This window comes from Apis mellifera, linkage group LG5 (assembly GCF_003254395.2).
Source record: "Apis mellifera strain DH4 linkage group LG5, Amel_HAv3.1, whole genome shotgun sequence".
Classification (NCBI taxonomy): domain Eukaryota; kingdom Metazoa; phylum Arthropoda; class Insecta; order Hymenoptera; family Apidae; genus Apis; species Apis mellifera.
The window spans coordinates 8,835,311-8,862,788 of record NC_037642.1 but is presented as its reverse complement, the minus strand read 5'-3'; the positions used below and the strand labels follow the sequence as shown (position 1 = coordinate 8,862,788).

Sequence of the window (27,478 nt, the reverse complement as noted above, 5' to 3'; positions counted from 1 at the left end):
TCCCTCGATAATCCTTTTAATCAAAGATTCGATCAAATTTTGCTCGAGTCGATGATATAAAAAATCGCGAAAACTTTTCATTTCGAATGCCAAAATCGAACGACTCGATTCAAGATTTCTTCTTTTCCTCGCAGAGAAGAAATGTTATTCGCAGTCGTGCGCGATTATAGCGATATCTTGAAACCGGAAACGTCGGCAGCCATATCAATCCGATGGAGGAGAGTCGTTGACGCATCCATTCATGGAACGTGGAAGCGCCAGACGATAGCGTCCCGTTTTTTCAAGATCGAGGAGGATATTGCGAACGTCTTAATTAGCTATCTTTGCTCGTTTACAAGAAATCGTTTGTTAACTCACTCGTTACGCTCGTTGAAATTGCTTGACTCGAGCCCAGCCGACAGTATTATAAAATTTGTGTGGTGGATGATTAATAACGCCTGTGCAACATCGTGTCGATCGAGACGATCATATTTCTCCATCATATTTCAAGACACATATATATAAAGGTCGAGGTCGAGATTGTAAGAGAAGAAATTTTCTTTCCACGATTCTATCAAATTCGGGGATAAAAGTCGTTAAAGCAGCATCCTTTCACGCAACGACGATTTCAAGGGGTATTATCGTCGTAATAATCAGAGCGAGTCGTCGCTTTCCGATGCGACGACAAAAAGCAGATTCGTCCACAATGGCCCGGGGCGACGAAACAATCGTGCCACCGTCCCTCCCCCCTCTTTCCCCGGCTGCCTCGAGAAAGCGAGGAAGTTGCGCACAATGAAACGAGAAAAAAAAGAAAAAAGAAAAAAGAGGAATAACCTCTCTCGCGGCCGTAGAAACGTCCACGTCCCGGAAGTGCGAGCCGGTCGTGCCTCATTACCGCGTGCGTTTCCCGTGGAACGACTAATTGCGGCTCTCCTCCCTCTTTCTCTCACGCGCCACCTTCTTCCCGACCGTCGCAGAATCTCTCTTCCCTTCCCTATTCTCCCCTCCCCTCCCCCTCTATTCGCCGTCTTCCGCCGTCGCCGTTTTCCGCTCGTTTTCCCTTTCACGGAGCGGGAGGATAGGAAGAAAAAGCAAATCGTTACGGGGATCAGTCGTGTATTCGGCCATGGATGAAATCGATTTGACTCGCGCGATCCACCATCTCCCTGGGAATCCTCCTCGATCCATTGGCGAGCCAAGGGGATAGAATAGAAACGGCGCGATAATGAGGGGTTGTTCTTAGGTGTTGTTCATCGGGGATGGACGTTGCAAGGATGGAAGAAGGAGAGTGTTCATCGGGCGGATGCGAGAAATACCGATTCCAATAATAGTTTTCTCCAGCCCACTCCTCCTTCCTCCCACTCTTTCGCTGTTTCTGCAACACCCTTTCCAAAGCCTGCCCTATAAATAGGCTCGGCTTGACCCAGTTTCTTTTCGGGATAAGGAACCGGAGATGTTGCCATAAACCAAAATTATCGTGTGACGCCATGTTCCCGACCGGGGAGTAGAACAAACGCCGGAGTTTCGCAGATTTCGCGAAGGTCGTCGAGAACGGCAAATCTCCGTTTAAACTGGCCCGGCCGCTTTTATTAAAAGGAACTGACGCGTCGACTTTGGAACGGAGTTTCTTCACGTCGGATGCAAATGAATCTCGGATGACGTTGATCATCACCTCATCGATGATCGGACATTTCCACAACTCGTCGGGACGAGTTGAGCAGCGCGCGAATTTATAATAAATTTTCAACAAATTGTATACATCGTCCCACGTACATTTCAAAAAAAATATATTTCAGAAAAAGCTAGGAACGTTTCGTTGGCTAATTCTCGATTCTTGAAATACCTCTCCTCCTTCCTTCTTGTGGATTAAAAAGGAAAAGCACGATCCTCGCTTAACCTCGACGATCACAAATATCAAAATTACCATAAAATGCATTCGCGTCACTCGGAGGCGCCACACGTAGCTCGAGCCCCCGGACGAAGTTATTTCGATCCTGCCGGAAGTTGCACGTCCTCGATCCTTTCTTCGATCGGCCATCGATCGCGACCGACACCTCTGGCATTGCAATTCACTGATGGGCCATTGTGCGCTCGAAAATCTGGTCGACGTTCTTCCCTCGAATCGCCTTCTGTTCCACTCGGACCAAAGCATGGCAAGATCGAGCTCGATTTTCGACAGTTTCTGCAAGTCGTGGATGGAAACGATTCGTTCGTGGTTGATATTTCGACGGCAATAGGCGAACGATCCGTCGGGGGCAGCCATCGCGGGGTCGTTGTTCCGACATTTATTGCTCTCCCTTTCTCTCTCTCTTTTCTATCTCCTTCGTTCCCTTAGTTCCACCGTGTCTCTTACTCTTTTTTTTTTTTCCCCTCTTCGTGCTCTCCTCTCTCTCGCAAACACGCTCAACCGCTCCCTCCTTCTTCATCTATGTAATTGCGCGTCACTCGCGAGATCGTTGTCGCGACGCTCTCGCTATAACTTTTATTTGTGCTGGTAATTGAGCGAGGGAGCCCAATTTGGCAGACAGAGAGATTATTGCTTTGGGATATCAAGTTTGTATTTATGAAAGGGAAAAATTCGAGCGTGTAGTTGCTCGAAGTAGCGACTCCGCTTTGACCTTTCATCTCTCGCGTGGGTGCATCTTTCGATTCCACGAGATGTACACCGTGTCTAGCCGTTTACGTACGAGGAAGCGTATCTCGAGGAAGCGCACTCTCGTTGTGCCGAGTTTAACGTAGGTGGAAAATCGCAGAGCGAATCGTGTTGTGAGCAAATAATGCAAATCGGCTTACCGTTATGGGATATAAGAGCCGGAAGTGTTGGAAGGAGAATAATAGAGAGATGGCGATATCGATGGACGTGAATATGAAACGATGAATCGTGAAAAATTTGTATTTGATCGAGTATAGAACGTGTTTATCCCGTAGTTTAAAAACGCAGTAGCAGCAATAGTAGTCGATTTAAGTAGTAAATCAAAGGCTTGATGAAACGAAAACGATTGGAAGAGAGTGCGATTTAATTTGGCCGATTGAATTCCAACGACGTCTAGCCCGTATGGATTCCTCCAGTTAAAAAGTGGTTCAACTCGTTAGGCACGCCCGCATATATATATATCTGTTCGCGTAAAAGGTCAACGAAATCGATAAGTCTCTTTATCACTTATATATGTACATATATATATATTTTCGAAGCCTCGTCGTTTCACGAAATAAAACTTGAAATAAGCCTGGATTTCTTATTCTTCAATCCTCGATTCTACTCCTCTCAATAAATGAAAACGAAGTGTTCGTCGCTGTTAATCTCAAGAGTTCGAACGAAACAGAGATTCAGATTCTTTCGTCCTTTTGCACATTATTGTATCCATCTTCTTATAGATATCGAACGAAGGGAGTGCTCCGTCCTGACCCGATTCTATCTACAAAGACGGGAGCCACCCACACTTAAGAAATTCACAATCTTGCTTAATATCGTAACAACTAACCAACTTGCTAGCTGTGTCAAACACCTGGTTTCCTGCTCCGATAAACAACTTCGAAATGATTTATCGCTTCGTGAGGAACACTTTTTTCGTGAAAAAGAAACGCATATTTCTTCTAAGTTCGAATAAACTCCGATATTACAGGACGATCCAACAGGATGAAACGTTCTAATCACACGCTGTCCGGACCACCCGCTCGTAAAGAACGATTGCATCGCCTGTCACGTACGATCAATAGCACCGTTTGTTCCGTGACAGGTTCTTCCTTCTGTTACATCTTACAAAATTACGAAATTATTCACGGGAGGAAGAAAAACGTTAAGAAACGGGGAGGGAAAAGTGTGGGAAAAGTGTGGAGACACGGAACGAAAGCCCGAAAGCACGGAGCACGGAGTGCGTAACGGAAACAGTTACGGCCTTGACTCGTTAATTAAATTCAGCATACATATTCATTCATTCGCTGGGAGGAAGTCCGTACAGGTAGCAGCGTCATCGTTGGTGTTACCAGTTGCCAGCTTGGACGGTAGTAGGGGGCGCGTTTTCACGCGTGTACACGGAACGTGTGTGGTACACGTTTTTCCGATTTATCTGGTCAGAATCTAACGAACGGCCATATAGGACGATTTCGTCGCCGCGATTTTTCTAAAAACGGATGGACAATCCGATGCCCATAGACGCCCACCCTTTTATGGTCGAGTTCACGGCTCGTTTCGCCTCTTCCCTCTCTGCTCCACGCTTTCCGAGAATAAAATATCAAACGATCGATCACAAAGACGGCGCGGCAACACGACACATTTTTAACCGGGCACCTGTTGCATTCCGTCTGTTTGCACGGAATTTTCCTCCGTGAAGAAAATTTTCTCTCCCCTTCGTTCATCAATTTCTTCTACGTGAAGTTGTGTGTAAAGTGTGCAACGAATAAAATGATTCTGATTGAAATTTCAAAAGTCGCAAATTATATTGGAAGAAAATTCTTTCAAATAATTAATGATACATTTTATCAAACGTGTCACGATAGAAACAAAGCAAAACACGTATCTTCGTTTCTTTTTTTTTTTTAATTCTCTAAGAAAATCTAGGCCTTTGCACGACTTGAATTTTGAAACGCAAAATTGTCTGGACCCGTTGCTCCACGTAGAACGTAGATAGAGAATATAGATTCAATGATTCTAACGGGGTCACCGATAGCCGGTTGATGGCAAAAGTGGATCGTAAAGGGGGACACTGGCTGCCGCGATAGACGATACGCATCTACGCGTGTACGCGCGTTGCGTGCGTAATTACGCGTACACACGCCCCCCAGAACCCGTCAGATAAAGCGTAATCGCTCGAGTTATTTAAAGTGTGCGGCTACACACTTGAATTTTCGAGGCCTGAATTCCAGACGATTCTCGTCTTCCGTCGAAAAGATGACTGCGTCACGCCACGCATGTGTCGGACGCGACGCAGATTTACGCGGATCGACCAGTACGGCATCGACGATAATTTCAATGTCTCGTCGTGCAACGTAACGCAGCCTGATTACCAATTATTTCCAAGGCACAACTATTCATCGATCGAACGTCGAAGCTCGGTCAATTAAACTATGCTCCCCTTTCGTTGTCCCGTTCCCTAATTTGTCGTTGCGTAATAATTACGCGAGGAATAATCACGTGGTACAATTTCACCGTTTCGCTCACGATCCGCTAACAAGAAAGGTCAAGCAGAGCTATACGAACGAATTAACCTCCATTGTTCCATGCGCGCGAAATGCACACATGACATTATACCGCTTCTGTCTAACCCTTCTTCTCTTCTCGAGGAAGAGCCGGCTCGTTACGGTAAGGCATACGCGATAACACCCAGAACGGTCTAACGAGCGTTTTAAAACGTTCATTTTATTACACCACCGGTTTCCTTCTCACGGATCATCTAACTGTTCCATTCTCAGCCGCCGTGAGACGGTCGGCCGATCGTTCGACGACCCCGGATTGTTCGTTGAATGCGTAACGGTTAATTATCATCCGGCAATCAGCCGGAGGAAAACGATTCAGTTTCTCGGTTAAAAATCGTCGAGAGAGAGAAAGAGGATCGAATCTGTAGGCGTTTCTTGCTTCTCGCTTTCCCGGAGGGAATTGGTGTTGCGCTCTGGATCGAACCATCCATCCACAAACGGATTAAACTCGGTTAAACGCGTCCCGGTCTGAGTCAGTGCTTATTTTAGAACAATTAAGGGCCGGCAAATGGCTGGAGCGCACCGCGAATCAAGCTCGTGCATCATGATGAAAGATTTCAGCGTGATAACCGCGGTGTTGCATAATTCCGATCCGCGGGGATAATTATTTGGATTGTTTGGGTACGGGAAAGTGGATCGAACGCGAGGACACGAGTCTGGACGACGAGTGTTTAAATAGAACGCAACAGGTAGAGGCCGGTCGATTTGCATATCTCTTGTGCCGTCGCGGTGCCGCATTGCGGGCACCGTGAAAGGAAATAAATTCGTGTCGGGAATTACCTGTATGCAGTTTCTCGCCTCTCAGAGATACCATTTCCATTCTATTTTCGAACCATTCCGTTTCCTCGTTTCCTCCTTGTCTTGAGAATACTCGAGATTAATTTCGGTGTAAAGAAGCTTTTTAATTTTAATTATCGCATATTTGCTCGATGCTCAATTAATTCTAAAACAGGTTCAATATAAATAGGTAGAAGAATTTTATATAGGGACGAGTTTCGGTGTGCAGAATCAACGACGGGGCGGTTCTCGCCAATCGAATCGATACAGAAGGGAGATTCCTTCTTCCAGAAAGAAGAAAAAAAGTATTCGCTTGGTTTTTACGTAACATTCGTCCCGAGAGAAGAAGCGGCGCCACGGTTAATCGACCGAGAAATCAAAGGGGCGTTGGTACCAAACAAGCCAGGACTTCCTTCTGACTCCCCACGCGAGTTTCCGCGAGTTTCGTCTTTGTGCCTCGCTCGTCGAGGGTAACTCGACAATGCTCCATCCCTTCAAACAGAGGTAAAGAGGGAGAAGGAGATCGGCGAAAAAACCGCGAGGGGTTGCACGATGATTTTACGCAGGCACGGATGCACCAGAGAAAATTCATTAATTCGAATCCATTTCGATCGGAATCACGGAACAAAGCATTCGTACACGTACTCCTAATCGAGATCCTGCAAAGCCACTGATGTCTTGGAGGAGTAAAAATATATCTGGTATATCTGGATTTCTTTTTTTTTTTCAAACACACCACTCGTTAAATCCATCCCTGAGCATCGCTCGTCCTGTTGACAGAGCCGGCGTTCTTCTAAACCCTCTCTCTCCCTTCCCTCTCAATGGCCCACATTTCTTTGCACAATCGCACAACCCACAGAGGGTTGTGGCTGTTCCCTGGAACCCCTCGGTTTTTCGCGCAGCAACTCGGACGGAGGGGAAGGGGTTGGCGGGGCCATTGTCGCCGCTCCTCCTCCATTATTACATCATAATATTATATCGCGACTTCCGTCGAGGATCGTTTGTTCCTGAGGAAAGGGGTGTTATGTGTTATGCCACGTGCGCCACGGGTTTTGCCCCTTTATTAACCGTTTACCGGTTTAAACACGACTTCGATCCCGTTTTGCGTTCCGTTTACACAGTCGTGGCACGTGGTTCCCGTGCTTTTTAATATTTACGTGTGTATATATATATATACTAGAGAGATAATCTAGTTCCATCGAGAAGCTGGAGTATTTTAAAAGAAAACATTTCGTTACGTGACAAAACGATGATGCCACGTGCCGTTGAAAGGATTATGCGTGGAAACGGAGAGAGAGAGAGAATGGGAGAGTCCATCGTCGGGGAATCGTCGAGAACGTTTAACGAGGTTTACGTTACGAGCCTACGTTATACAGATCCGCTTGGTCAGCTGTTGACACTGTACCTTGTGCTCGAGGATCGACGCTTGTGACACGGACAGACACGGTTTGATAACGAACACGATAACGAGTGCTTGTATACAGTGGAACGCGATTATAATCACCGCGATGCGTGTCCCTACTTGCGCAATTCAATCGGAAACGATCGTTTCGGTATCGCAGGTATTCGCTGCATCGAGAAAAACATGAACGTAACTCGACCCAGTTACCTCGTTATACTTTCCCCGATTGTTACCCGAACAATTAAATTTTAAACTGCAAAAGCCAAATAATTTTACTTGCTCTAATTTACTATAATTTACTATAATTAGCTAATTTGCTATAATCGAACTCGAGTCAGTATTTTTGTCCACTCTTTACAGGTAAATAAGTTCCGAGTTTTAGAGTTATAAATGGCGAATACGAGTTGCCATTTATAAGTCTGAGCAAAGTTCAATCCACGTTGCCTTTTTCTTTTTTATCACATCGAGGAGGACACAAATATTTCAGCAAAGAAGTTGGGCGGTGCGAGGAGGCAGGGTGATAAATTTTCGGCCGAGAGAAGAAGCGGCCCTGTAATGACGGCGCAGAGCAATTTCTCTCGAAGATTTCGCGATCGATTCGATCGAGGAGACAATTCCACGAAGGGGAGACAGGTGCCGCGTGCAATATCAATGCGATCCGCGATTAATTATTCAAATTACTTCCCCGCTTTACGGAATTCTTGATCACGTACCGCAATTTACGCCTCGATTCTCTTTCGAATTCATCCTCGAACGAGACGAAATTTTTATCTGTACTCTTTCGCTCGAGATTCGCGAAACGAATTCCAGATTCCAAGATTCCGTAGGCGGCGTGTTCCGTAGATTGTTGCCAAGATACTCGCGTTTCTATGGAATCTTGCGAAAACACGCGCGCGTTTCATTGGAATCGTTCCGCTATGTCGGCCTCTCGGATTTACGCCCGGCTGTATTTACTCGAAACGTGCCCCTACCGAAATAGATTCACTCGCGACGAGGGGCCACGTATAGAGAATCGAGCTTCCAACTCCATCATCGAACACTTTCTTCGAGTTCCTCGAAAATAAATTGCAGTATTGAATTAATCGGCGGTTCGAAAAAGTAATAATTGAATCGACGATTAATACGATTCTTAGATTTAGAGCTAGCAACGATAATTGAAGCAGCCTTGTAGCGAGCAACCAAAGCGTTCTCTTGATCTCCTGAGTGACGAGAAGGATTGATCTGGGCGAAAAGATGTTTTCGCACTCGCGACTCGTTTCCGGTCACTGGCACGAGCAACAAAGCGACCTGGAAGAGACGTCGTTTTTCTCTTTAGTGTGTCACGGTGCCACTCCTAGCGGTACACCGCATACACACATCGATCCCTCGTTGTTATGCAAAGAACATTTTCTCGTCGACGAATCGCCACGGTTTCCTCCAGCTTACATTTCCTCCATTGTCCGACTCTTGTCGGTCGATCGATCGTTCGATTTTCGAGAAATATATCCGACCGCTTTTTAAACGACGACAGTCCCACTTAAAAACTCGACGTGTTGCATCGAGCATCGTTCGTTGCACTTTTCACGGTTCAACTTCCTCCAACGTTATAACGTCTAGGCGTTATCCGTTATTCTAAATGTCGTGCCGCATCCTTGCAAATGCGAGCGTAACCTACTACGCTATTGTTCAAACGCGGTCGTTGCCGTGCACAATCGTTCATTCGGTGTCGTAAAATGATAAATGGCAGAAGTGTTTTTTCATAAAGAAAGAAGGTTCGTTGTAACGAGAACAAGTTGAAAAGAAACAGTAGTAGAAATTAGTTCATCTTCCCTCTCCGTTTCCTCCTTCCTGTGCATCGCAATAACCCTTGTGCCAACATTTATAAATCAAACACCTATTTAAATTTATTATACACGCGTGATAAAGTAGTTAATTCGGAAGCAAGGTTCAAGAGGTAGACGAACTGCGATATTTCGGAATTTCATTTTCCCTTGAACCCCTCGATCCTTTATAAATCGGAGAGGGGGAGTCGATCGAATCGAACGACCGATTTGCATACGAACTTTCGAATTATTCGCAGCGTATGCGCAACATTGTCCCGTGTACGAACGTCTAATTGAATATTTTATATCAGGACAACGCGTCGGTTAATATCTCGTAAGTGGTCGCGACCCGACCACAATGATTCCACCTCGCGGCAGTCGTAACGGAAGACAATGCATACTAAACGCGTCGTAGGTAGCTGTAACCGGCTGTGTTGTAACATGGCTGCTAGTCGTCGACGAGCGGAATGCGCAGAGACGATTTCAAAGTCATTCTCCCGTTGGCATTGTTCCTGCATTGTTTTCCTCCACGCGAGAAACTCCCTCTCTCCTGCATGGAACGTGCCCTCTCCCTCCCTCCCTCCTCTCCTCTCGTTTCGTTTCGTCGCTGTTGGTCGATTAAAAAGATCGCGTGGGCGCGCGTCGAAGGATCTCCCAAAAAAAAAAAGAAATGTTCTCTCTCGATCGGCGAGAGAGCGGAGCCCTCGCGACGAGTGCTAAAATTCGCGAAATATTTATAGACCGCAGCTGCACACACTCTCCCTCTCGCTGGGGCCTCCTCCCCTCGAATCGGGCGCCACCACGCGCGTTGCGACGAGCCATCCTCGTCGTTGCGACGTAACGGTGCGTGAAAACTGCGTTGGGTCAACTGCTGGAGGAGATCATCCCGTTAACGTCCTTTGAATTCGTCGCGCGGCTCGCGATGCCTCTCGCGCATAGAAAAGACCAGATATCTCGGATGGCATGAGAAAGGATGGGAGAGAACTGTGGGACCTCGACGAAATCACCCTCATTGTTTGGAATGATTCCAACCGCGGAGAATGGACGAGATCTTCGCTCGAATCTCGAAGGAATTTTCTTAATAAATATCCTACGAAATGTAATTGTAGATATTTTTCGGGGCGCAAAGAACGGAAGGTGGTTGGTATACATCGTTCCAGGACGCAGCTGCGGCGAGAGATCGTTTCTTTCGTTTCTTTCGACGGTGGGAAGAACGTGTGGTGTGCACGCGCACCAAAAATTCTGGCGTAAAAAAATGGATCGAGCAAGGTCCGGCTGTCAACCGCTCGAAGAATTTGAGAACCACGCGCTGCTACCGGGAATCCAATTCACACCCTCGAATAGTCGCCCCGTCCACCATGTGGTCGTCCTAATAGCCGGTTTAAACGATGCTCGGTCGGAGGAGTGGCACGGATTTTCGGGATTTCGAGTCGTTAAATCGAGCGGGACACGAAGCGGAACACAGCTGTGAAAATTTGTTTTTCACCGACACACGTGTGTACGGTGTATCTGGTCGTGCGTGTTTCCCCGCCAGCAGCAGCAGAAACGGACCGGTTTTCCCCGTTTCGAGAGGCGGCGAGGGATGAAACCCTTGAGCCAGCCGACAACCCTTGTCGACGTCTTCCCGTGTACAAGGGGTTGTGTCGCTATTTTCTTTCTCCCTTCCTCTCCATCTCTTTATCTCGCTGCCTCTTTGTCTTTTTTTCTCTCTCCTTCCTTCTTTCCGCCTTTCTGCTCGTGCGAAAGAATGGACGCAGAAGGGGGGCGAAGGGAGTGCAAAGTCCGGGACAAATATCTTCGACTGCTCGCGAGTGTGAGTGGAGAGACGTGTTTGCGAAAACCTTGTGTATGTACCGATTCTCAAAGGTTCGTTGTAACTACTCTGCTTCTTCCCGGGTTCAGAGGGACGTTGACGCGAATCGAAGGGAAGGAAAGGAGGAGGAGACCCACTCGACGACGAGCGAGAGGAAGAGGGAGGCTCGAATTGTGCCGTGGACTTCTGTGCGCGAGACAAACGTACGAGGAAGTCTTTTGAAGCGTGGCAAGACGCACCAACCGCCCCTCCTCCGGGACCCTTTCATGTCGCGCCCCTTCCCCCGAAGATTTTATCTTCGCAACAGTTACCACGGACACTCGAGGGAGCTCGTAATTAGTGGATCGTGACGGCAATACCTTGACTCCCGGCAATTAGAGGGGTCTTCGACATTGCGGGGAATAATAGCATTCCGATTCACGAGGGAATGACAGGAGGGAGGGTAGACGATCCGATCTGTTCCTCGCTGAATCTCCATCCATCCAAATTCCGATTTTACGGATTATCTAGGATTGGAATCGAGACGATTGATTTACTTCTACTGGTCTTCTTAATTGAGCTATCCGAATTTCGATTCACGGATGAATTTCGTTGAAAGGGATCTGATTCTTCCAGCCGAGCTGACACGCCCAAATCTACGATTGATTTATAACAGGAAAATAGGAGGAAGCGTGTATTGAAGAATCGTAGAATATTCCAGGCGTTGAATTTTAGAAATAAACCGATAACCGGTTTCTATATTAATTCCACATGGCGATAACAGGACGCACGGTACGACCACGTGGTTGTAAAGCCCGATAGTGTGCGTATGTGTGTGTGTGTGTGTGTGTGTAAATCATCGAACGAGGCCCGGATAGGAAGCGTCATGAAACGCTGACGCACATGTCCCGGATACGGGGCCCGGGTGGAAAGAAAAACACGGAGACACTGGCCAAAGTATCGTGACGAGGACGAGGGTTTAAGACTGCGGTCGGAGACCGACTTGGGAAGTCGTACATTCGCAACCGCAAGAGAAATTAAATCTACGGAGTTATTGCGTGGAATGTACAAAGTCGTCCCTAGCAAACCTTACTTAACTTAACCATTCTTCGAAATGAAAAAGTACAAGAAGATTATGGCGTAACGAGACAAATCCGTTTCAATTTCTCCTTTCGATTCGGATAGCTCGAATAGCTTGCTTCTAGATCAGATTCGAGAGATAAACTCACCCATCCTGCACATCGTTTCGAGTCCCCATCCGGGGATAAATGACCCCAGATACGTTTCTCTCCAATTAGGGGTGTTTTCTGTTTCCGGGATCGCGAACCGGTCAAAGGGGGCCGGCCGACGATGAAGGGAATAAACGCGCGCGTTGGATCTTCATTGACGTAAATTGACGGCTGGCTTACCTCCCTTCGAGAAGCATTAAACAATCGACCGTGTCCATCTTCGTAAATGGAATCGACGAGAGCGACAATATTTTCATATACCCCTTCTCGTTCTGTTCATGCAGACATCGCCATGGACTGGTCGGATCACGCGTTATGGTGGCCGGAGAGGAATCACTGGTTGACGAGAACGAGAAGCACTCTGGACCAGTACGGGGTCGCAGCCGATGCCCTCCTTCACTTCACACCGATGCACAAAACTCTGAGAGTCCAACTGCCCGATATGCGCTGCCTCGATTGCAAGGTCGACTTCTCTGTGAAAACGTTCAACGCCGTGATCAATTTATGCAAGGAATTAGGTGAGCTTTTCTCCTTTTTCGTTATATATATATGAATATAACGGATGACAATTAAACGAACTCGATTCAATTTTGAATCCGCAAGGATTCCATCCAAGACAATTAACGCGAATCAGGATTAAAGCCAGGCGGTTAGTTCGCACGGTGAGACAACGGTGCTAATTAGTCCCGATAATGAAACAAAATTGTTAAATTCGCAGTCACGCGAAGGTCACGGGGAGTCTTCGTGCGAAGCGTGGCTATTCTAACGGCCAGCTTTTTTAATCAAGGAAGTGGTTCGCCGCGATAATGAAGGCATTGTATCGCGTCGCCTTGCTTTAAGTAATTTGGAAAAGTACCGAAGAATATATTTTTTCGTCGAGCGACGCGATCTGGAAAGGATAATTAATCACGATTTCGTGATGTAACTTATTATGAATATATACATATATATATAAGAAGAAATTTCAAACGCGTCGAGTTAATTTATTTGCGTTGATGTAACCGTTATTACGTCTTCTTACTTGTTTTTTGTCGCGGACAGATGACCTCGTCGATAGCCTGACTCGTGTCATACTCGTAAATAGACATGGTAACGAACAACCATTTAGTTATTTCCTTGGAACGAACAAATTACCGTGAAAAAAAAAATGCATGCAAATTTCATCAAACCAAACAAATTTCGCATTATATATTCGAATTAAATCGAAATAACTTGGGTAGATTGAAACAATATAAATTGACAATATAAATTGTTTATCGATGATGAAAATGATTTAGGTATCAGACACCCGGAGGAGTTGTCGTTCTGCAAACCGCTCGAGCCGAATCATCTGAAATACAATTTGAAAGATCTGCCGGCTAAGAAGAAGATCGAGAACCAGAAGAACGGGCATTGGAACGTTCCAGCGGATACGAACACGTTCATCCCGGTGAGCCAAAGTCCCAGGGGATCGACGGGCAGCCTGGATCAGAGCAGCCCTTTCATGTGCGCGCCGGTCACACCCAACAACAGAAACCACAGCACGCCGATCAGCTCGCCCGTCTCTGTGAGTACGAATCTCTGGATTTTGAAACGCACCGTCGGTGGTGGATAATCTAAATCCAAAGATAGGGGAGAAGATAGATAGATCGAAAGTAGTATCTGTTGAGAGAGAGAGAGCCGGACCTGTTATGGTAATAAATAATCCCCCCGACCGACCGACCGACCCGATTGCCGTGGCTATGATTTATCGATATTGGCCTATCATTACGGGGCTTACGGAATCGTTCAGAAAACTAATTTGCGTCTCGCGAGAGGGTCGTTTTTCCAGCCGGCGGTGGTCATTATGGTGTATTTATTGCTCGGTTACGAGCGCAATCTCGTTGCACCCAAACCACGCGGACTCACGTTTCCCCCGTTTGATTGGGTTTCTTCCAGCAAACCGGCACCTGGAAGAGGAACAACAACTCGTCAGGTTTCGGTAGCACCGGCTCGTTCAATGCTAACAACAGTACCATGAGTTTAGAGGTGTTGAACGGCGGATTGTCCGAGTCGTTGGCCCAGAGCCCTGCCACCATCTCGCCCGAGGTGAGGGCAAAGTTGATCAGGCCGAAGAATCTCGTGGAGCGAGCAAGAATGAACGTCGCATGGCTCGATTCATCCTTGTCGATCATGGAGCAGGGTATACGCGAATTCGACACCCTCAGGTTGAAGTTCAAGTTCTATTCGTTCTACGACCTCAACCCGAAAACCGACGCCGTCAGGATCAACATGATTTACGAGCAGGCCAAATGGCAGCTGCTCGCCGAGGAGATCGACTGCACCGAGGAGGAGATGCTCATGTTCGCTGCGTTGCAGGTATAATCCCCCGCGTTATCCCTTCCCCTTTGCACAGCTCTCGGATGTAACAGTTCCATTAACCCTTTCCGGTCGCCGGGATTCGCGCGGGTATACCACGCTAGGATGGGCCAGCTGCGCGATTGTTTACGCGGCTAAAGTTTTCACGATCCAAACATCCGGCCCTCGTCGACCGGATCGATCTATATATACGTACAGAATTGGTCTCGGCGAACGATGGAACGGAAATAGTTGGCACGAGATGACACGAGAGCTCGCAGCTTTAGGAGCTCGTTCCTTTCGAAGGATCGAAGGAGGAAAGAATCGGGTTATCGGGATAAAGAGAATAAAAATAAAAGAAAAAAAAAAGAAACGATAGAAAGTAAAGTTGCGACAAGCTCGATCGCATGGAAGTTGGCCAATTAAAGGCATTCTACGCCCCTACGATAAATCGCCTCCGCGCGCACAGTTTATTTCTCGTATGCAAATCTCGTTTCCTTAAATCGAATCGAGAAAACGTTCGCGTCGTTTTTCCGATTACACCGCCTACCGGTTTCTACCGATTAATCGCGTCACGGTTATCGGATGAAAAAAAGAGAGAAACGAAGAGAAGAGAAGAGAGGAGAGGAGCTCGTATGCCAAGGTAGAAGCGAAAGACGGGCGTCGGTCACGCATTTGTATTCCGTGTCCGCAGGTGCAAGTGAATCTTCAGGCGAGTGTACCGCAGCCGAGTTACGACAGCAATGGCGCCGCCTCCCCGATCGAGGACGACATTGACGCAGCCTTGACGGATCTCCAAGTGACCCTCGAGGGCAGTAACATCAGTAACGGGCCCAGCGACATCACTCAAGTGCCCGAGTTGTGCGACTACCTGCGTTTCTTGAAGCCCAAACGTTTCACCTTGAAGGCGTTCAAACGCTATTGGGTCACGTGCAGGGACCTTCAGTTGAGACTGTACAAGAGCCGGGAGGAGACCAACAGTGCCGAGTCGCCTGCCCACGTGATCAATTTGCGTGGATGCGAGGTCACGCCCGATGTCCATCTCTCGCAAGGTCGCTATGGAATCAGGTTGGAGGTGCCTAGTGCCGAGGGCATGACCGAGATGTGGATCAGATGCGACAACGTGAGTCTAGCCCCGCCTTCGTCTACGCCAACATTTAATTAAATTCTTCTCTGGTGGAGAAATTAATTATCGATTACCGTCACTGGATGATGAAAATTATTAAATTCTCTGGTAACTATTATAGGAACAGCAATACGCTAAATGGATGGCAGCGTGTAGATTGGCAGCCAAGGGTCGCTCCCTCGCAGACGCTTCTTACGAAAGCGAGGTAAACAGTATCACTGCCTTCTTGCAACTGCAGAGGCCCGCCCCTGCACCTGCGATCAATCCAAACGCTCTTGACATCGTGCCCGAGGATTACGTTGCTCCCAGATTCGTGAAAAAGTTCAAAGGAAAGGTATGTTTCGTAGGTATGTTTATATCGAACGATCCTTTATTCACTTTGATCGTTTCCCGTAGTTGGTCCAGAGGATTTTAGAAGCGCACGCCAACGTTAAGGATCTACCTTTGATCGAGGCCAAATTGAATTACATCAAAGCCTGGCAATCTCTTCCCGAGTATGGGATCTCTCTCTTCGTAGTCAGATTCACCGCGAAGAGCAAGGACGAACTGTTGGGTATCGCTAATAATAGGCTGATGCGGATGGAGCTGCACAGTGGTGATCACTTGAAAACTTGGAGATACAACACGATGAAGGTAAGTGGATCTCTCTACAAACAGTTTAGAAGAAGTTTTAGATCTGGATAAAGATTTTCTGTTATCGATATCTTATTTGTACAGGCATGGAACGTAAACTGGGAAGTGAAACATATGATGGTCCAATTCGAAGAAGAGAACATTATCTTTGAGTGTCAGTCCGCAGACTGTAAAGTTGTTCACGAGTTCATCGGAGGATATATATTTTTGTCGATGCGATCGAAGGAGGCGAATCAAACGTTGAACGAAGAGATGTTTCATAAACTAACCGGTGGATGGGTTTAACGAGTCGTGAGAAATTGACGTGAGATGATATTTCTTTAAAAAAAAAAAAAAAACTTACATTTATCGAAGCATAATTTTGTTGTCATACGTGGAAACGGAAAGCTCTGATCTGAGAAACAACGAGACACGTTGGTTGACATTTGTAAAAAATACTTAAATATAACTTTAGACGTTTTGTTAAAGTATTTGTAAATAGAGAAATTGTATCGTTTGTATACAATTGCCGCGCTCGTTAAGAGTGTAAGTTTTATTTCACATAGGAAATTAATCGTTTTTAGCGAATTAATCGTTCACCTGAAGTACGAGAAGGTCGAACCATTGTAACCTGAAGATAAAAAAAAGTTTGTAAAGCAATTTAATAGCGGGTTAATAGCGAATTTTGTATATGATCGCAAAATAATATTTACCGATGTCTTGTTACGTAGAACATAAATGTAAAACACGCACAAGATTCGATCAGACTAAACCGCGCCCTTTTCTACACGCAATGTTGTTAAAGATCACGAACTAATTAATATTTTTACAGATAAGCATGTTATATTCGAGCTGCCCTCTAGACTCAACCTCATTAGATAATATTCTTTATAATTTTTTTTTTTTTCTCGCCAAGTCAACCTCTTTCAGGCAAAATATACGTGTAGTTTTTAACATCAGGGGTGCTATGCTGACCGAGATTGACTTAGACGCGAAGATTAATATAATCTTTAATATAAATTGTGTAAATTATTTGTTGTTTTAATGTAAACTATATATATTAAAAATATTTACTTGTACCGTTACATATTATCTTCTTATATATATATATATATATATATATATATATATATATATCACGTTTTCGAACGTGTAAAAATTATAGTTTTGTATATTGATAGATGCTAGTTGTACAATAAATTTAATTATTATCATTTTTTTAGATTTATTTCCGATTTATAGTAAATTGCTGTTCACATAATTTTAGCCACGATTAAAATTGATAGTGATATTTTTTTATTAAAAGAAATGCGTTATTAAAAACCATGTATAGATCAACAATAATCAGGAAAGTAAAAAAATATATTATAAACATTCGTGTGTTCGTCGACGTTCGACGTACGAACGACGCTGGTTCATCCTTGTCGGTCCCATGTTTCTTCACTCAATGGCGGACAATTGTGTATCTTTACCCGGATTGTCCGTAGACTTTACGGCATTACCATGATTTTGATTGTCAGCATTCTTGAACGAAGGTAGACCTCTTAATACCACGGGTACGTTACCTGCAGCTCCTGCCCCGACTAAATTTCCTCCACCTCCACAAGTCTAATATAAATTAAAAGAATCGAAAAACATGGGAACGCAAAATATATTAAAATTTTTTTTTCTTATTGTAAATGTAAATGATCAACCACCTGTGCGTGAATAGGCGGTGCTGAATGTACTAATCGACCGGTAAGAGATCCAGGCTTCTCCTTTTTAGTGCGTACCCACTCGTGGCCTAGAACCCTTTCCAACGTTAACCTTAAAGTAATATCTGGTTCTAGGATATGTTTGACAATGCTCTTTGCAAGCGCAGAAACTGTTTCCCGCACTCGCGATCGAAACATCCAGTTCCTCGACATTTGGTCTTTCAACAGCTTCTTCAAATTCGAATCGTCAAAAGGCATGGAGGCATTTAGCATGATAAATAGGATTATCCCAAGCGACCAGACGTCGGCCAGTTTCGGGTTATAGGGGGTACCGGAAACAACTTCCGGTGCTGCATATGCCGCGGAGCCACAATAGGTCTCGCTAAGAACGCGCCTTCCCTCATGGTCAACGCAGAATCTCGCGAAACCAAAGTCTGCAAGCTTCACATTGAACTTCCTGGATAACAAAATGTTCTCGCATTTAAGATCACGATGGGCGATATTTTTTCCATGAAGATAGTGCAGACCGGAAGCCATCTGTCTGAACCAGAGCTTTGATTGTTGTTCCGGTACAACACCATTCCGTTTTACAAAGTCCAGGAGATCACCATTGTCCGCATAACGCATAAATATGAACACTCTTGGACCACGCTGTAATATACTGTGCACCTGTAATTTTTTTTTTATCCAATGTTAAGTAACGTATTGTTCTCTTTGTATGGACATCTTACTTGAATGATATGGGGATTTTCGATCTTTGTAAGGATTTCGAGTTCACGAGGAAAGAACTTGTTGAGGAAATCAAGCGGTGCTTTCTCTTTGTCGAATATCTTACAGGCTAATCGCAATTTCTTTGAGCTCGTCCCGTCCACATATTCGGCCAGGTGTACGGTCGCATACGAGCCCTAAAAATTCCAGTTTGCCTTTAAGAGTAATTATTCGGTAAAATAAAAACAATTCAACTTATAAAATGTAAAAAAAAATATAAAGTAAAAATAAAAAAAAAAAAAAAAAGAAAAAAGAGTTAAACGTTCAACGAAAGAAATGAGAACACGAGTAATTGAGAGAGAATCTACAGTTTAAAAAGAAACAAACGACGCAATATTGTAGAAGGAATGTAAGAAGCAGGTAGAGGGGAAATGAAAGAGGTTAACGAACAGGTAGGGAATACAGGGTTGGAGGTAAATAACCTGTCCGATTTTTTTGCCAATAAGATAGCCCCGCTGCTCAAGAGCGTTCACCTCCGAATTTCGGGGGCTGAGTTGCGTGGCCATGCCAGTGGATCTTCATTGGACTTCGGATCCTGATAACAGATAACTGATTCTTTTTTCTTTCTTCTTCTTTGCACACCCTTTCTTCTTCTTCCGTTCCTTTACACCTAAAACTTACTTCTTTTTTATTCTATATCGCTGACAAGTTTTCCCCCTTTGAAACGTCTACCCGCACCTTCCTTGAACGTGATTTGATCAATTTTGTTGTTAGAGATCTGCAATTCGCGCTCCGCAAGGAGCCGAAGGACGCCTCGCTGAATATCACGTCGATGAACCCGAGTCGGGGAACCGTTCTGTCATTTCAAATGGCTGCGTGCACTAGAATTTTGAGCGACACCAGCTTGTACCTGGTACGGAACGGGGCAGAGGAAAAGATCCGTGTCTCATTCGAACACAGCCATTATATTTAAAAACAACGAACGATCGATTCGCGAGTGCGATTTCGCCATACTTAGATTCGATTTTAAAGCATATTCACGTCGTACGTAATACATTTAAAAACACACGGTATATTTTACTAAATATATTATATTTTTTTTTTTTCTAATTCGATTAATAGGTTAAGACATGATTAAAAATTAAGATACCTTTCATTTTTGCGATGTGTCTTTCATATTTTTGATTTGAAATAAATCAATATTTATATTTATATGATGTTTTTTATTAAATGGTATTATACATTGCGTAAAAACAAATTACGCAGCTGGATCGTCACCCTTAGTAGTACGTGTGTAAATTAACTGTGCATGATGCTGTACAACTTGTTTAATAAGTCCCTTTTGTTGCAATTCAATCAATGCTCTCCTTGCAAGTGATCCACGAATTTTTAACCTTTCACTAACAATGGATGGTGTGATCAATTTATATTGTGGTACTTCCTTCAGCAATTTTTCATATGTGCTTTTATCAAACAATACTTGATTGTTTAACTTGTCACGTACTTTTCCTTTGGACCACTTCTACGATAAAAAAAAATAAATAAAAAATTTTAAGTATATTCATGTTCATCTACTTAAATTTATTTATTATAATACATATATATATGTATATCAGGCTCATTAAATCAGCTTTTTACTTCCACGATTTATCAAGCTTATAAGTATTCATCATATAATATTTTATTTTATAAAGTTATATTTATAAATTATTATTCTAAATAAATATCTATGATACTAACCTTTTTCTTAGCTTTGCCACCAGATCCTCCCTCTTTTTTCTTTTGTGTTTTTTGTGGTTGTTTTGAAGATCCTTTTGTATCCTTTTTAGGCGGCTGAAATATTAAATGAAATTACAACAAATATTCACAAAAAAAATAAATACTATAATTAAATAATATATATTGATCAGGCTCATTAAATCAATATTATACTATCATGAATTTAATCAAGAATGAGTTTTAATCATCATAATAATTGATCAAAGAAAATATTAATTCGTACATAATTATTTTGTCAATAATTCTTCACAATGTCAACAAAACATTTGAGACGACAAGAGAAGTTATGATTTCTTAATGGAAACAATATTTTTTATTATATATAATGCATAAAAATTAATATAATTCTATAAAGTTAACGAAAGCATACTTTAATTGAATGTAATGATATTCAAATAAGATATCTTTTTTGCATTACACGTATACACCATGTGGATGAAATCATCGAGAAAGGTTATCTACTTAGAGGCATATATAAAATTCATACAAAACTTGTAAATTAATTCTTGAAATAATATCACTGCACTATATAACAAAGTAATTTTTTATTACGAAACTTATAAGATAAATACTATTAAAACGTAATTAAAATATTTCTTTCGCAAATACTCACCATGATGGCTGTCGACTACGAAAGAAAAGGGAAGTGCGTATATCGCCATTTTGAATGCTCGTTACATTCAGCGCTATCTACAATTCACTACATTAATAAATATTATTTCCAAAAGAATTAAAAATTTAAAAAATGACATAATATTAATAGTTAAATAAATAGTTATTCGACTAAAATTATTTTTTATATTATAAAATTATTGAGATGAATTCATATAACGCAATACACGTGTTTCGAGTAACCACGAATCAGACTGTCAGTCACTCAGAAGTGGCTGTAGCGTGTGAAGCATGGCGCTACGCTGTGTGTTTTCGAATCCCGGTTTTTCACATCTTTGACCCGTTTACAAAATGTATTCACGTTAAGAATATCGTTCGAAATAATTTAATCAATTACAAACATCCTTTTATATTTAGTTTTATACGAAAAGGTAATTTATTTTTTTTTGATCATTATTTTTATATAAGGTTAAGATACCTTTCACTTATTGCGACGTGTCATATGTGTTTTTATTCTACGTGTATTAATATTGAACGAATTGATAAAACGAATTAACAACGTGACAATTAATCTCAGATTAAAACTGATTTATAATACATATATACGATAGTTACCGATTAATAGATATTAACGGATAAGTGAGGTTATCGTTTAATCAGTTTTATGTTTGTTATATGCTTAACATATTTTTGGTCTTATAATATGAATATTTTTCTTGATGTACAAGATTAATATTTAAATGTTTGCATAAATATGTATTTATTAATGTGCAAATATAAATATAATTAAAATTTTCATTTATAAAAATTGAATTTTAGATAAACATATGAAAAGTTTTAATATAATAAAAAATTACTTTTTATTTTTAGGATAAACTTCATTACTGAAACAACCTTGTGCTTATGAAAATGCTTCCTCTTTCACACAAAGATTCAAGAAACCTTGGCAGTAGAATAAAGGAGAAATTATTAGGATGGAAACGTTTGATATTTTCTGATAAAAATACTAGAAATTTATTTTTATTTCTTTTATTGAATTTATCCTTTGCCTGCATTGAATTAATGTATGGAATATGGACAAACAGCTTGGGTTTAATATCGGATAGTTTCCATATGTTCTTTGATTGTACTGGCTTATTATTTGGTTTGGCTGCATCAGTTATTACAAAGTGGAGAGCAAATGAACGATATTCTTATGGCTATGTCAGAGCAGAAGTTTTAGGAGGATTTGTCAATGCTCTGCTTTTATTCTTTATCGCTCTTTTCATTATGTCTGAAGCTGTGGAAAGAGCCATTGAACCTCCAGAGATTAAACACGAAAGACTTTTGGTTGTGTCCATTATGGGATTAATAGTCAATTTAGTAGGAATGTATGTATTTCGTCATGGACATGGACATAGTCATGGAATGGGACATGGTCATTCCCATTCCCATTCTCATGGAAGTCATACACAATCTCATTTAAACCACAGTCATAGTCATGATCATCATGATATAGAAATTGATCCTTCCTTCAGTGGTACAAATTCTCAGATCATGAAAGGAGTTTTCTTACATATCTTAGCAGACACTCTTGGATCTGTAGGTGTAATTATATCAGCAGTACTGATGCGTCTATTTGGTTGGTTTATAGCTGATCCAATTTGTTCCATGCTGATATCAGTATTGATAGTTTTAAGTGTGCTTTCTTTAATGAAAGATTCATGGGAAATTTTAATGCAAAGACAACCAGCTGCATTGGATCATATTTTACCACAGTGTTATAACAAAGTGACACAATTAGCTGGAGTATATAGTGTGCAAGAACCACATTTCTGGACACTTTGTTCAGATGTGTACGTCGGGTGCTTGAAATTGGAAGTTGCCAGAACAGTAGAGCCTAAATATGTTGTAGCACACACTCAAATGATTTTTCAAGCTGCTGGAGTAAGGCATTTAACTGTTCAATTAGATTATGCACCTATGTGATCTATGAAAACTATGCATGTCATTAAGTGTTCATACAAGTGCTCCAAAACTGTATTTATTTGTGGAGTTTGTCAGAAACAAGCAAGAAATATTGCACTTGTGCAAAATATTTTTGCCATTTTAAAATTGTGCAGATATTTTGTTCTAAGTAACAGTGAATATCATCTTGGGTTGCAGATTATTTAAAAAAATCTGTTTAAATCTTTTAAAAAAAAGTGAAAAGACTTACCAGAACTTACGTGACATAGGATCCTATTAAGAGAATAGGTCTTATGATCAAAAGCTAATGCATTTTTGACTTGTCCATCACGAATAAAAATCATTGATTTCATTTCTTTCTAATCTTGTTGTAAATATAGATATTTGTTTCATCTATAGTTAATGATATACATATATATATCATTATTTCATGAAATTGTAGTTTATTTTTATTTACAACAACTTTGATCCTGTACTATGTATTGTACAAAATCTTAAATAATGTTTTATATTATCTATAGAAGTCTTTATATTATAATGCATTTAACATTTTAAAATATTGAAGATACATCAAATTACATTTTTTACCTTTATAGGATTAATTGAAGCCACAATTATAAAAATGTTTTTACCCTACCTTTATTACTGCATTATTTTTTGTATAAAATATCTATTTACAAAAAAAATTCAAACTTCACGGTCAAATGTGTGCAAAATAAAAGAAAATCATCAAATTACATTATAAGCAGCTGTAGACTGCTAGTCATTATTATACAGAAAGTGTGAAATATACGTTATATATAAATATAACTTTATAAAGTGTAATATATAAAACAATATTCTTATGTTTGAAATTTGTGCTTTCCTTAAATAAATTGTACTTTTGACGTACTGCCCACATTAAGTGGATTTATCTAATCGATATTAAATAAATAATTAATACGTACAAGATCGTTTTATGGCAATATACATATATTTATATTAACGAAACATCATTATTATTGATGAATATACTTTAAACAAATTGCGAATGATATCAAAATATGTTATAAGAAGTTTTTTAAAAGTAAAATTTTAATAGCAATGGAATTTTCTCATCACTTCATTTAAAGTAGGAAGCGATTGAAATGAAATAAAATGTTTCATAGAGAAAGCATGGTCTAACATATGCATTTAATGCAAAATGTCAGCCAAATTTTTCATCAGTTTTTTATTAATGCTGTAATACATTGTTCAAGACAAATTACGAAGTTAGAATTAACGACAGATTTGTAAACATAAATTTTAAGCACGACCAGGACATTCCATTATAGTCAAGGTATATTACTTGTATATTTGAGATTGTGATGATATAGGCCAAAATGTAGATATCGGTAGAATGAAATGAAACAATTAGAATATTTAGTGATAATGTAGAGTGTAATTTTTCTATCGAATTGCTGTACCATCGTACACTGAAATGATCGAATTATTTGCAGTTCTATCCGATGCAATTACTTCTACGAAGAGCGATGTAATTTCCGAGATGAAAGTCAACGTTGTTATGTTTTATTAACATGATTGTATAAATAAAAAATTCAGAAGAGTAATCTTCTAAAATGTAAATAATAAAGAAAAGTGCTTATAATAATTCTCGACTTTCATATTCACACACAAAATCCTCTTATAGATAACATCTTTTTACAAAACAGAAAATTTATCAAGATTTATACATGTGTATATTTATCGATATGGGAAATCATCTTTACAACTCAAATTTTCAAACACATATTACATTTATTTGAAGGATATGTATACACATATAAATACATAAATATTTATAATAAAATTACTGAAACTGATTCCAGACGATAAAGCGATCTTGGATGCGTTACTTGGACAATGTACTTACGCGCGTATGGTGTCAGCTTCAGTCTTTCACCGCTTGAATTAGTAGTTTAAATGGCCTCATAAAATTTGCAGATCGTACCTTTGATGCCTTCTATCTTTTGCGGTGTCTTATGTACATAGCAAACTATATCAAAAATGAAAAATCGTGTGGAACTTTTGTCCCTGCGAGGCTATACCTGCCTATCTAAAGTGGACCGTAAAAGGGAATCAAAAATTACGTTTTCTCACTAATTGTACAAAAAATCGAACGAACACCGTGGAATTGCTTTTTTGAATAAAGCTGAACAAAAGCTGATCGAACTTACTCGTTGGTTTGTTTCACGTTTCACGGTTAAATCCACGTATTTTTTTTTTTCTCTCGCTTTCTTTTTTTAATCATTATTTTCATTTCTTCAAGGTATATGGCAGTATCGTATTTCTGCTTTTCTCATTGGCAAAGGGACAGCAGAAAATCACACATTGCGTTTCAATTCGGCGATAGATGGATAGAAATCGTCGTATCGCGCTTATTCTAGAAAATAACAAATTCCTGATATAATATCGATACTCGCGAATAAAATCTACAATTACGATTTGGCAGTTGAGTGTCGCACGTTTCTCTCTTTTACTCGCAAAAAGTAAGTAATTTTTTGTTGCTTCTTTATTCCGTTCTTCGTTCCTTATTATACAATAGCAATTATTTTCTATTTAATGTGTACAATAGAATTGAAAATCCGAGGACGTCTCTCTTTTACTCTCTGGATACGTATTTTTTTCCTTTTTTTTTTCTTTTCTACCCACTACTATAGAATATAATTTATAAAATTTCTTCAAATTTCCAACAACACGCCATCCGGTAAAGCCATTTCACTCATGGATCGTCGATTGCAATTCAATCGATCGTAACATTTAATAATCATGATTAGAATATACTAGTAATCGTAGGAATAATAATAATAATAATAATAATAATAATCGCAATAATGACAATAATAATAATATATTACTCTGAATCATATTTTACAGTCCATCTAACAACAACGAACGTATCTAGTTGCAACAGCCTCTTTTTTATTATTATTATTATTTTTTTTTCTTTTTTTATTTTTTAAATATCTTTCGATAATACGTATGCGTATGTATAATTGGTCTTGCTCTAAAATTTTTATCTCGTTTTATTTATTCTTTCTCGGTGAAAGAATATATAATATATATATATATTTTTTTTTTACCCACCCTTCTGTACGATTTCGACATTTTTCTGCGTTATTAACGGATCATCGAGAATAATGCTCGAGCTAATAATGCTACGATCTATGGATCTATATCGTTAGGAAAGTCGTGATGACGCGCAGAAAAGGAAATCACAGTAAGACGAAAATCCACAAAGTGTTGGCTTCATTCCTTCTTCTTCCTCTCCTTCCTCACGCCTTTCTTCCCCGTGCGAGTACTCTTCTTATTCTACATGCCTCTTACGGCTAACACGGTCGATCTCTCGTATCTTTCTAAAACTACGTTATTCTCATCCTAAAACATTCCCTTAGCCTCTCTCCTTCCAAGATCCGTTTCACCGGATCATTTATCCTTGAATCACGTGCAACCAATCATTCCCTCCCCCCCACTTCGAACGTTTCCCATCTCTATATTTTCATTCTACGGATCAAATTTCCAATCCAATTATTTTTCTACGGCCACATTTCTTCCGTGATCGAACAATTACGAAGATTCCAATTGTCGTTGACAACCAAGAATTCTCCAACCGAGTCTTCACTTCTTTTTACCTTTGCCACTCTTCTGGACCTTAGTGATCTTCAGTCTGCAGTTCGACCCGCCGGTGTACACGACTTCCGCCCTCCCACCCTCCTCTATCGCGGCGACCAAAGCTTTCACCGACTTTACGTGCACGTCTTTGGCACTGATCTCCAACGAGGTGCCCGGGAACCGATCTCTAACACATTTCCCGATACTGGAAGCCTGCGATTCCGTGAGATCCACACCATCCAGACAGAGCCACGTCAAGTACTGCAGATGGGTCAGGATCGTTTGCACGAATACGTGTTCCATTTGCACCTTCTTCGCGCTGTCGGTCACGATCAATCCATTCGCCTTTAAGAAGCTCAGGTTGCACAGCTTCAGATACTTGGCGATCTGCCTCATCGTCTTCTCGCTGTCCTCCAACGTGATCCGCCAAAAGTTAATCCTCAGCGACTGTAGATTCTTGAAGTGAGAGGAGAAGCAGGCGAAGAATTGTTGAAGGATTTTGTCATCGATGAACAGCAATGATCCGCTGCTGCCCCCTATCGTCGATTTGTCCAACGAGAGATCGAGCTCGCTCAGGGCTGTGAAACCGGCGAGGAATGGCAAAAGAAGCGGCCCTCGAAGCGCCAAACGATCGTTCACTGTCACCTGAAATCAGAAATAACAATTATACATCGCCTATCTTTCTATTTCTCTTTCTCTTTCAGAAAAAAAAGATCAAAGTAAGACCTAAGAAACGAGATTCGATCGATGGAAGGACGATGGATCGAGTTCGATCATCGTAGGAATAGGCGAGCAGAAAATTCATAGTATCCGCCTTAAGGAAGCGTGTTGTTTACCAAGGCTTTACGTAACGAATCGAAGAGCGTAAGATCGATCGCGG

At 41.4% G+C, this 27,478-nt stretch overlaps 5 protein-coding genes and 1 non-coding gene across 8 annotated transcripts in view; 2 read left to right on the top strand and 4 right to left on the bottom strand.

Moving 5' to 3' along the window:
* Positions 1-17,442, top strand: part of LOC408836 (unc-112-related protein) — a 36,178-nt gene extending 18,736 nt beyond the window's left edge. The window contains exons 2-8 of the mRNA XM_392367.7: positions 12,459-12,692; positions 13,452-13,720; positions 14,092-14,511; positions 15,185-15,613; positions 15,738-15,950; positions 16,013-16,249; positions 16,334-17,442. Coding sequence (XP_392367.3) covers positions 12,459-12,692; positions 13,452-13,720; positions 14,092-14,511; positions 15,185-15,613; positions 15,738-15,950; positions 16,013-16,249; positions 16,334-16,534 — 2,003 coding nt within the window. The 3' untranslated portion in view covers positions 16,535-17,442. The remainder of the gene's footprint in view (positions 1-12,458; positions 12,693-13,451; positions 13,721-14,091; positions 14,512-15,184; positions 15,614-15,737; positions 15,951-16,012; positions 16,250-16,333) is intronic.
* On the bottom strand, positions 17,341-19,511 carry LOC411093 (testis-specific serine/threonine-protein kinase 1). Of its 2 annotated transcripts, none has more exons than XM_006565572.3 (4): positions 19,113-19,511; positions 18,654-18,827; positions 17,926-18,591; positions 17,341-17,836 (listed from the first exon to the last, which is right to left on the bottom strand). In XM_006565572.3, the coding sequence occupies exons 1-4, from the start codon at positions 19,194-19,196 to the stop codon at positions 17,669-17,671; spliced, it is 1,092 nt and encodes a 363-aa protein (XP_006565635.1). In that variant the 5' UTR covers positions 19,197-19,511; the 3' UTR covers positions 17,341-17,668. The 2 variants fall into 2 exon arrangements, with proteins under 2 accessions (XP_006565635.1, XP_026296849.1); XM_026441064.1 differs by lacking the exon at positions 18,654-18,827 and having other exon boundaries at positions 17,605-17,836; positions 19,113-19,225; positions 19,312-19,455.
* Positions 19,512-19,832: 321 nt separating this feature from the next.
* Positions 19,833-21,044, bottom strand: LOC724369 (40S ribosomal protein S25). Its single transcript, XM_006565582.3, has 3 exons — positions 21,023-21,044; positions 20,371-20,463; positions 19,833-20,152 (listed from the first exon to the last, which is right to left on the bottom strand). The coding sequence occupies exons 1-3, from the start codon at positions 21,023-21,025 to the stop codon at positions 19,889-19,891; spliced, it is 360 nt and encodes a 119-aa protein (XP_006565645.2). The 5' UTR covers positions 21,026-21,044; the 3' UTR covers positions 19,833-19,888.
* On the bottom strand, positions 20,240-20,308 carry LOC113218815. The gene has a single exon (XR_003304761.1). It is a non-coding gene; the product is annotated as a small nucleolar RNA SNORD57 (small nucleolar RNA).
* A 222-nt stretch (positions 21,045-21,266) lies between the features above and the next one.
* Positions 21,267-24,598, top strand: LOC411095 (zinc transporter 7). The gene is made up of 2 exons (XM_003250636.3): positions 21,267-21,452; positions 21,892-24,598. The coding sequence occupies exon 2, from the start codon at positions 21,925-21,927 to the stop codon at positions 22,987-22,989; it is 1,065 nt and encodes a 354-aa protein (XP_003250684.1). The 5' UTR covers positions 21,267-21,452; positions 21,892-21,924; the 3' UTR covers positions 22,990-24,598.
* Positions 24,599-25,170: 572 nt separating this feature from the next.
* The window catches only part of LOC100576196, a 159,232-nt gene continuing 156,924 nt past the window's right edge, over positions 25,171-27,478 (bottom strand). For both annotated transcript variants that reach the window (XM_006565581.3, XM_006565579.3), the window contains one exon: positions 25,171-27,243. In XM_006565581.3, coding sequence (XP_006565644.2) covers positions 26,605-27,243 — 639 coding nt within the window. In that variant the 3' untranslated portion in view covers positions 25,171-26,604. The remainder of the gene's footprint in view (positions 27,244-27,478) is intronic.

Bases quoted from the DNA above. Each gene is read 5' to 3' on its own strand.
- LOC411095 (XM_003250636.3), top strand. From the start codon at position 21,925: ATGAAAATGCTTCCTCTTTCACACAAAGATTCAAGAAACCTTGGCAGT.
- LOC411093 (XM_006565572.3), bottom strand. From the start codon at position 19,196: ATGGCCACGCAACTCAGCCCCCGAAATTCGGAGGTGAACGCTCTTGAG. The intron at 18,828-19,112 runs GTTATTTACCTC...TGGAATTTTTAG, and splicing joins TTGGCAAAAAAATCGGACAG to GGCTCGTATGCGACCGTACA. The intron at 18,592-18,653 runs GTAAGATGTCCA...AAAAAATTACAG, and splicing joins AAAATCCCCATATCATTCAA to GTGCACAGTATATTACAGCG.
- LOC724369 (XM_006565582.3), bottom strand. The intron at 20,153-20,370 runs GTTAGTATCATA...TTTTTATCGTAG, and splicing joins GTGGCAAAGCTAAGAAAAAG to AAGTGGTCCAAAGGAAAAGT.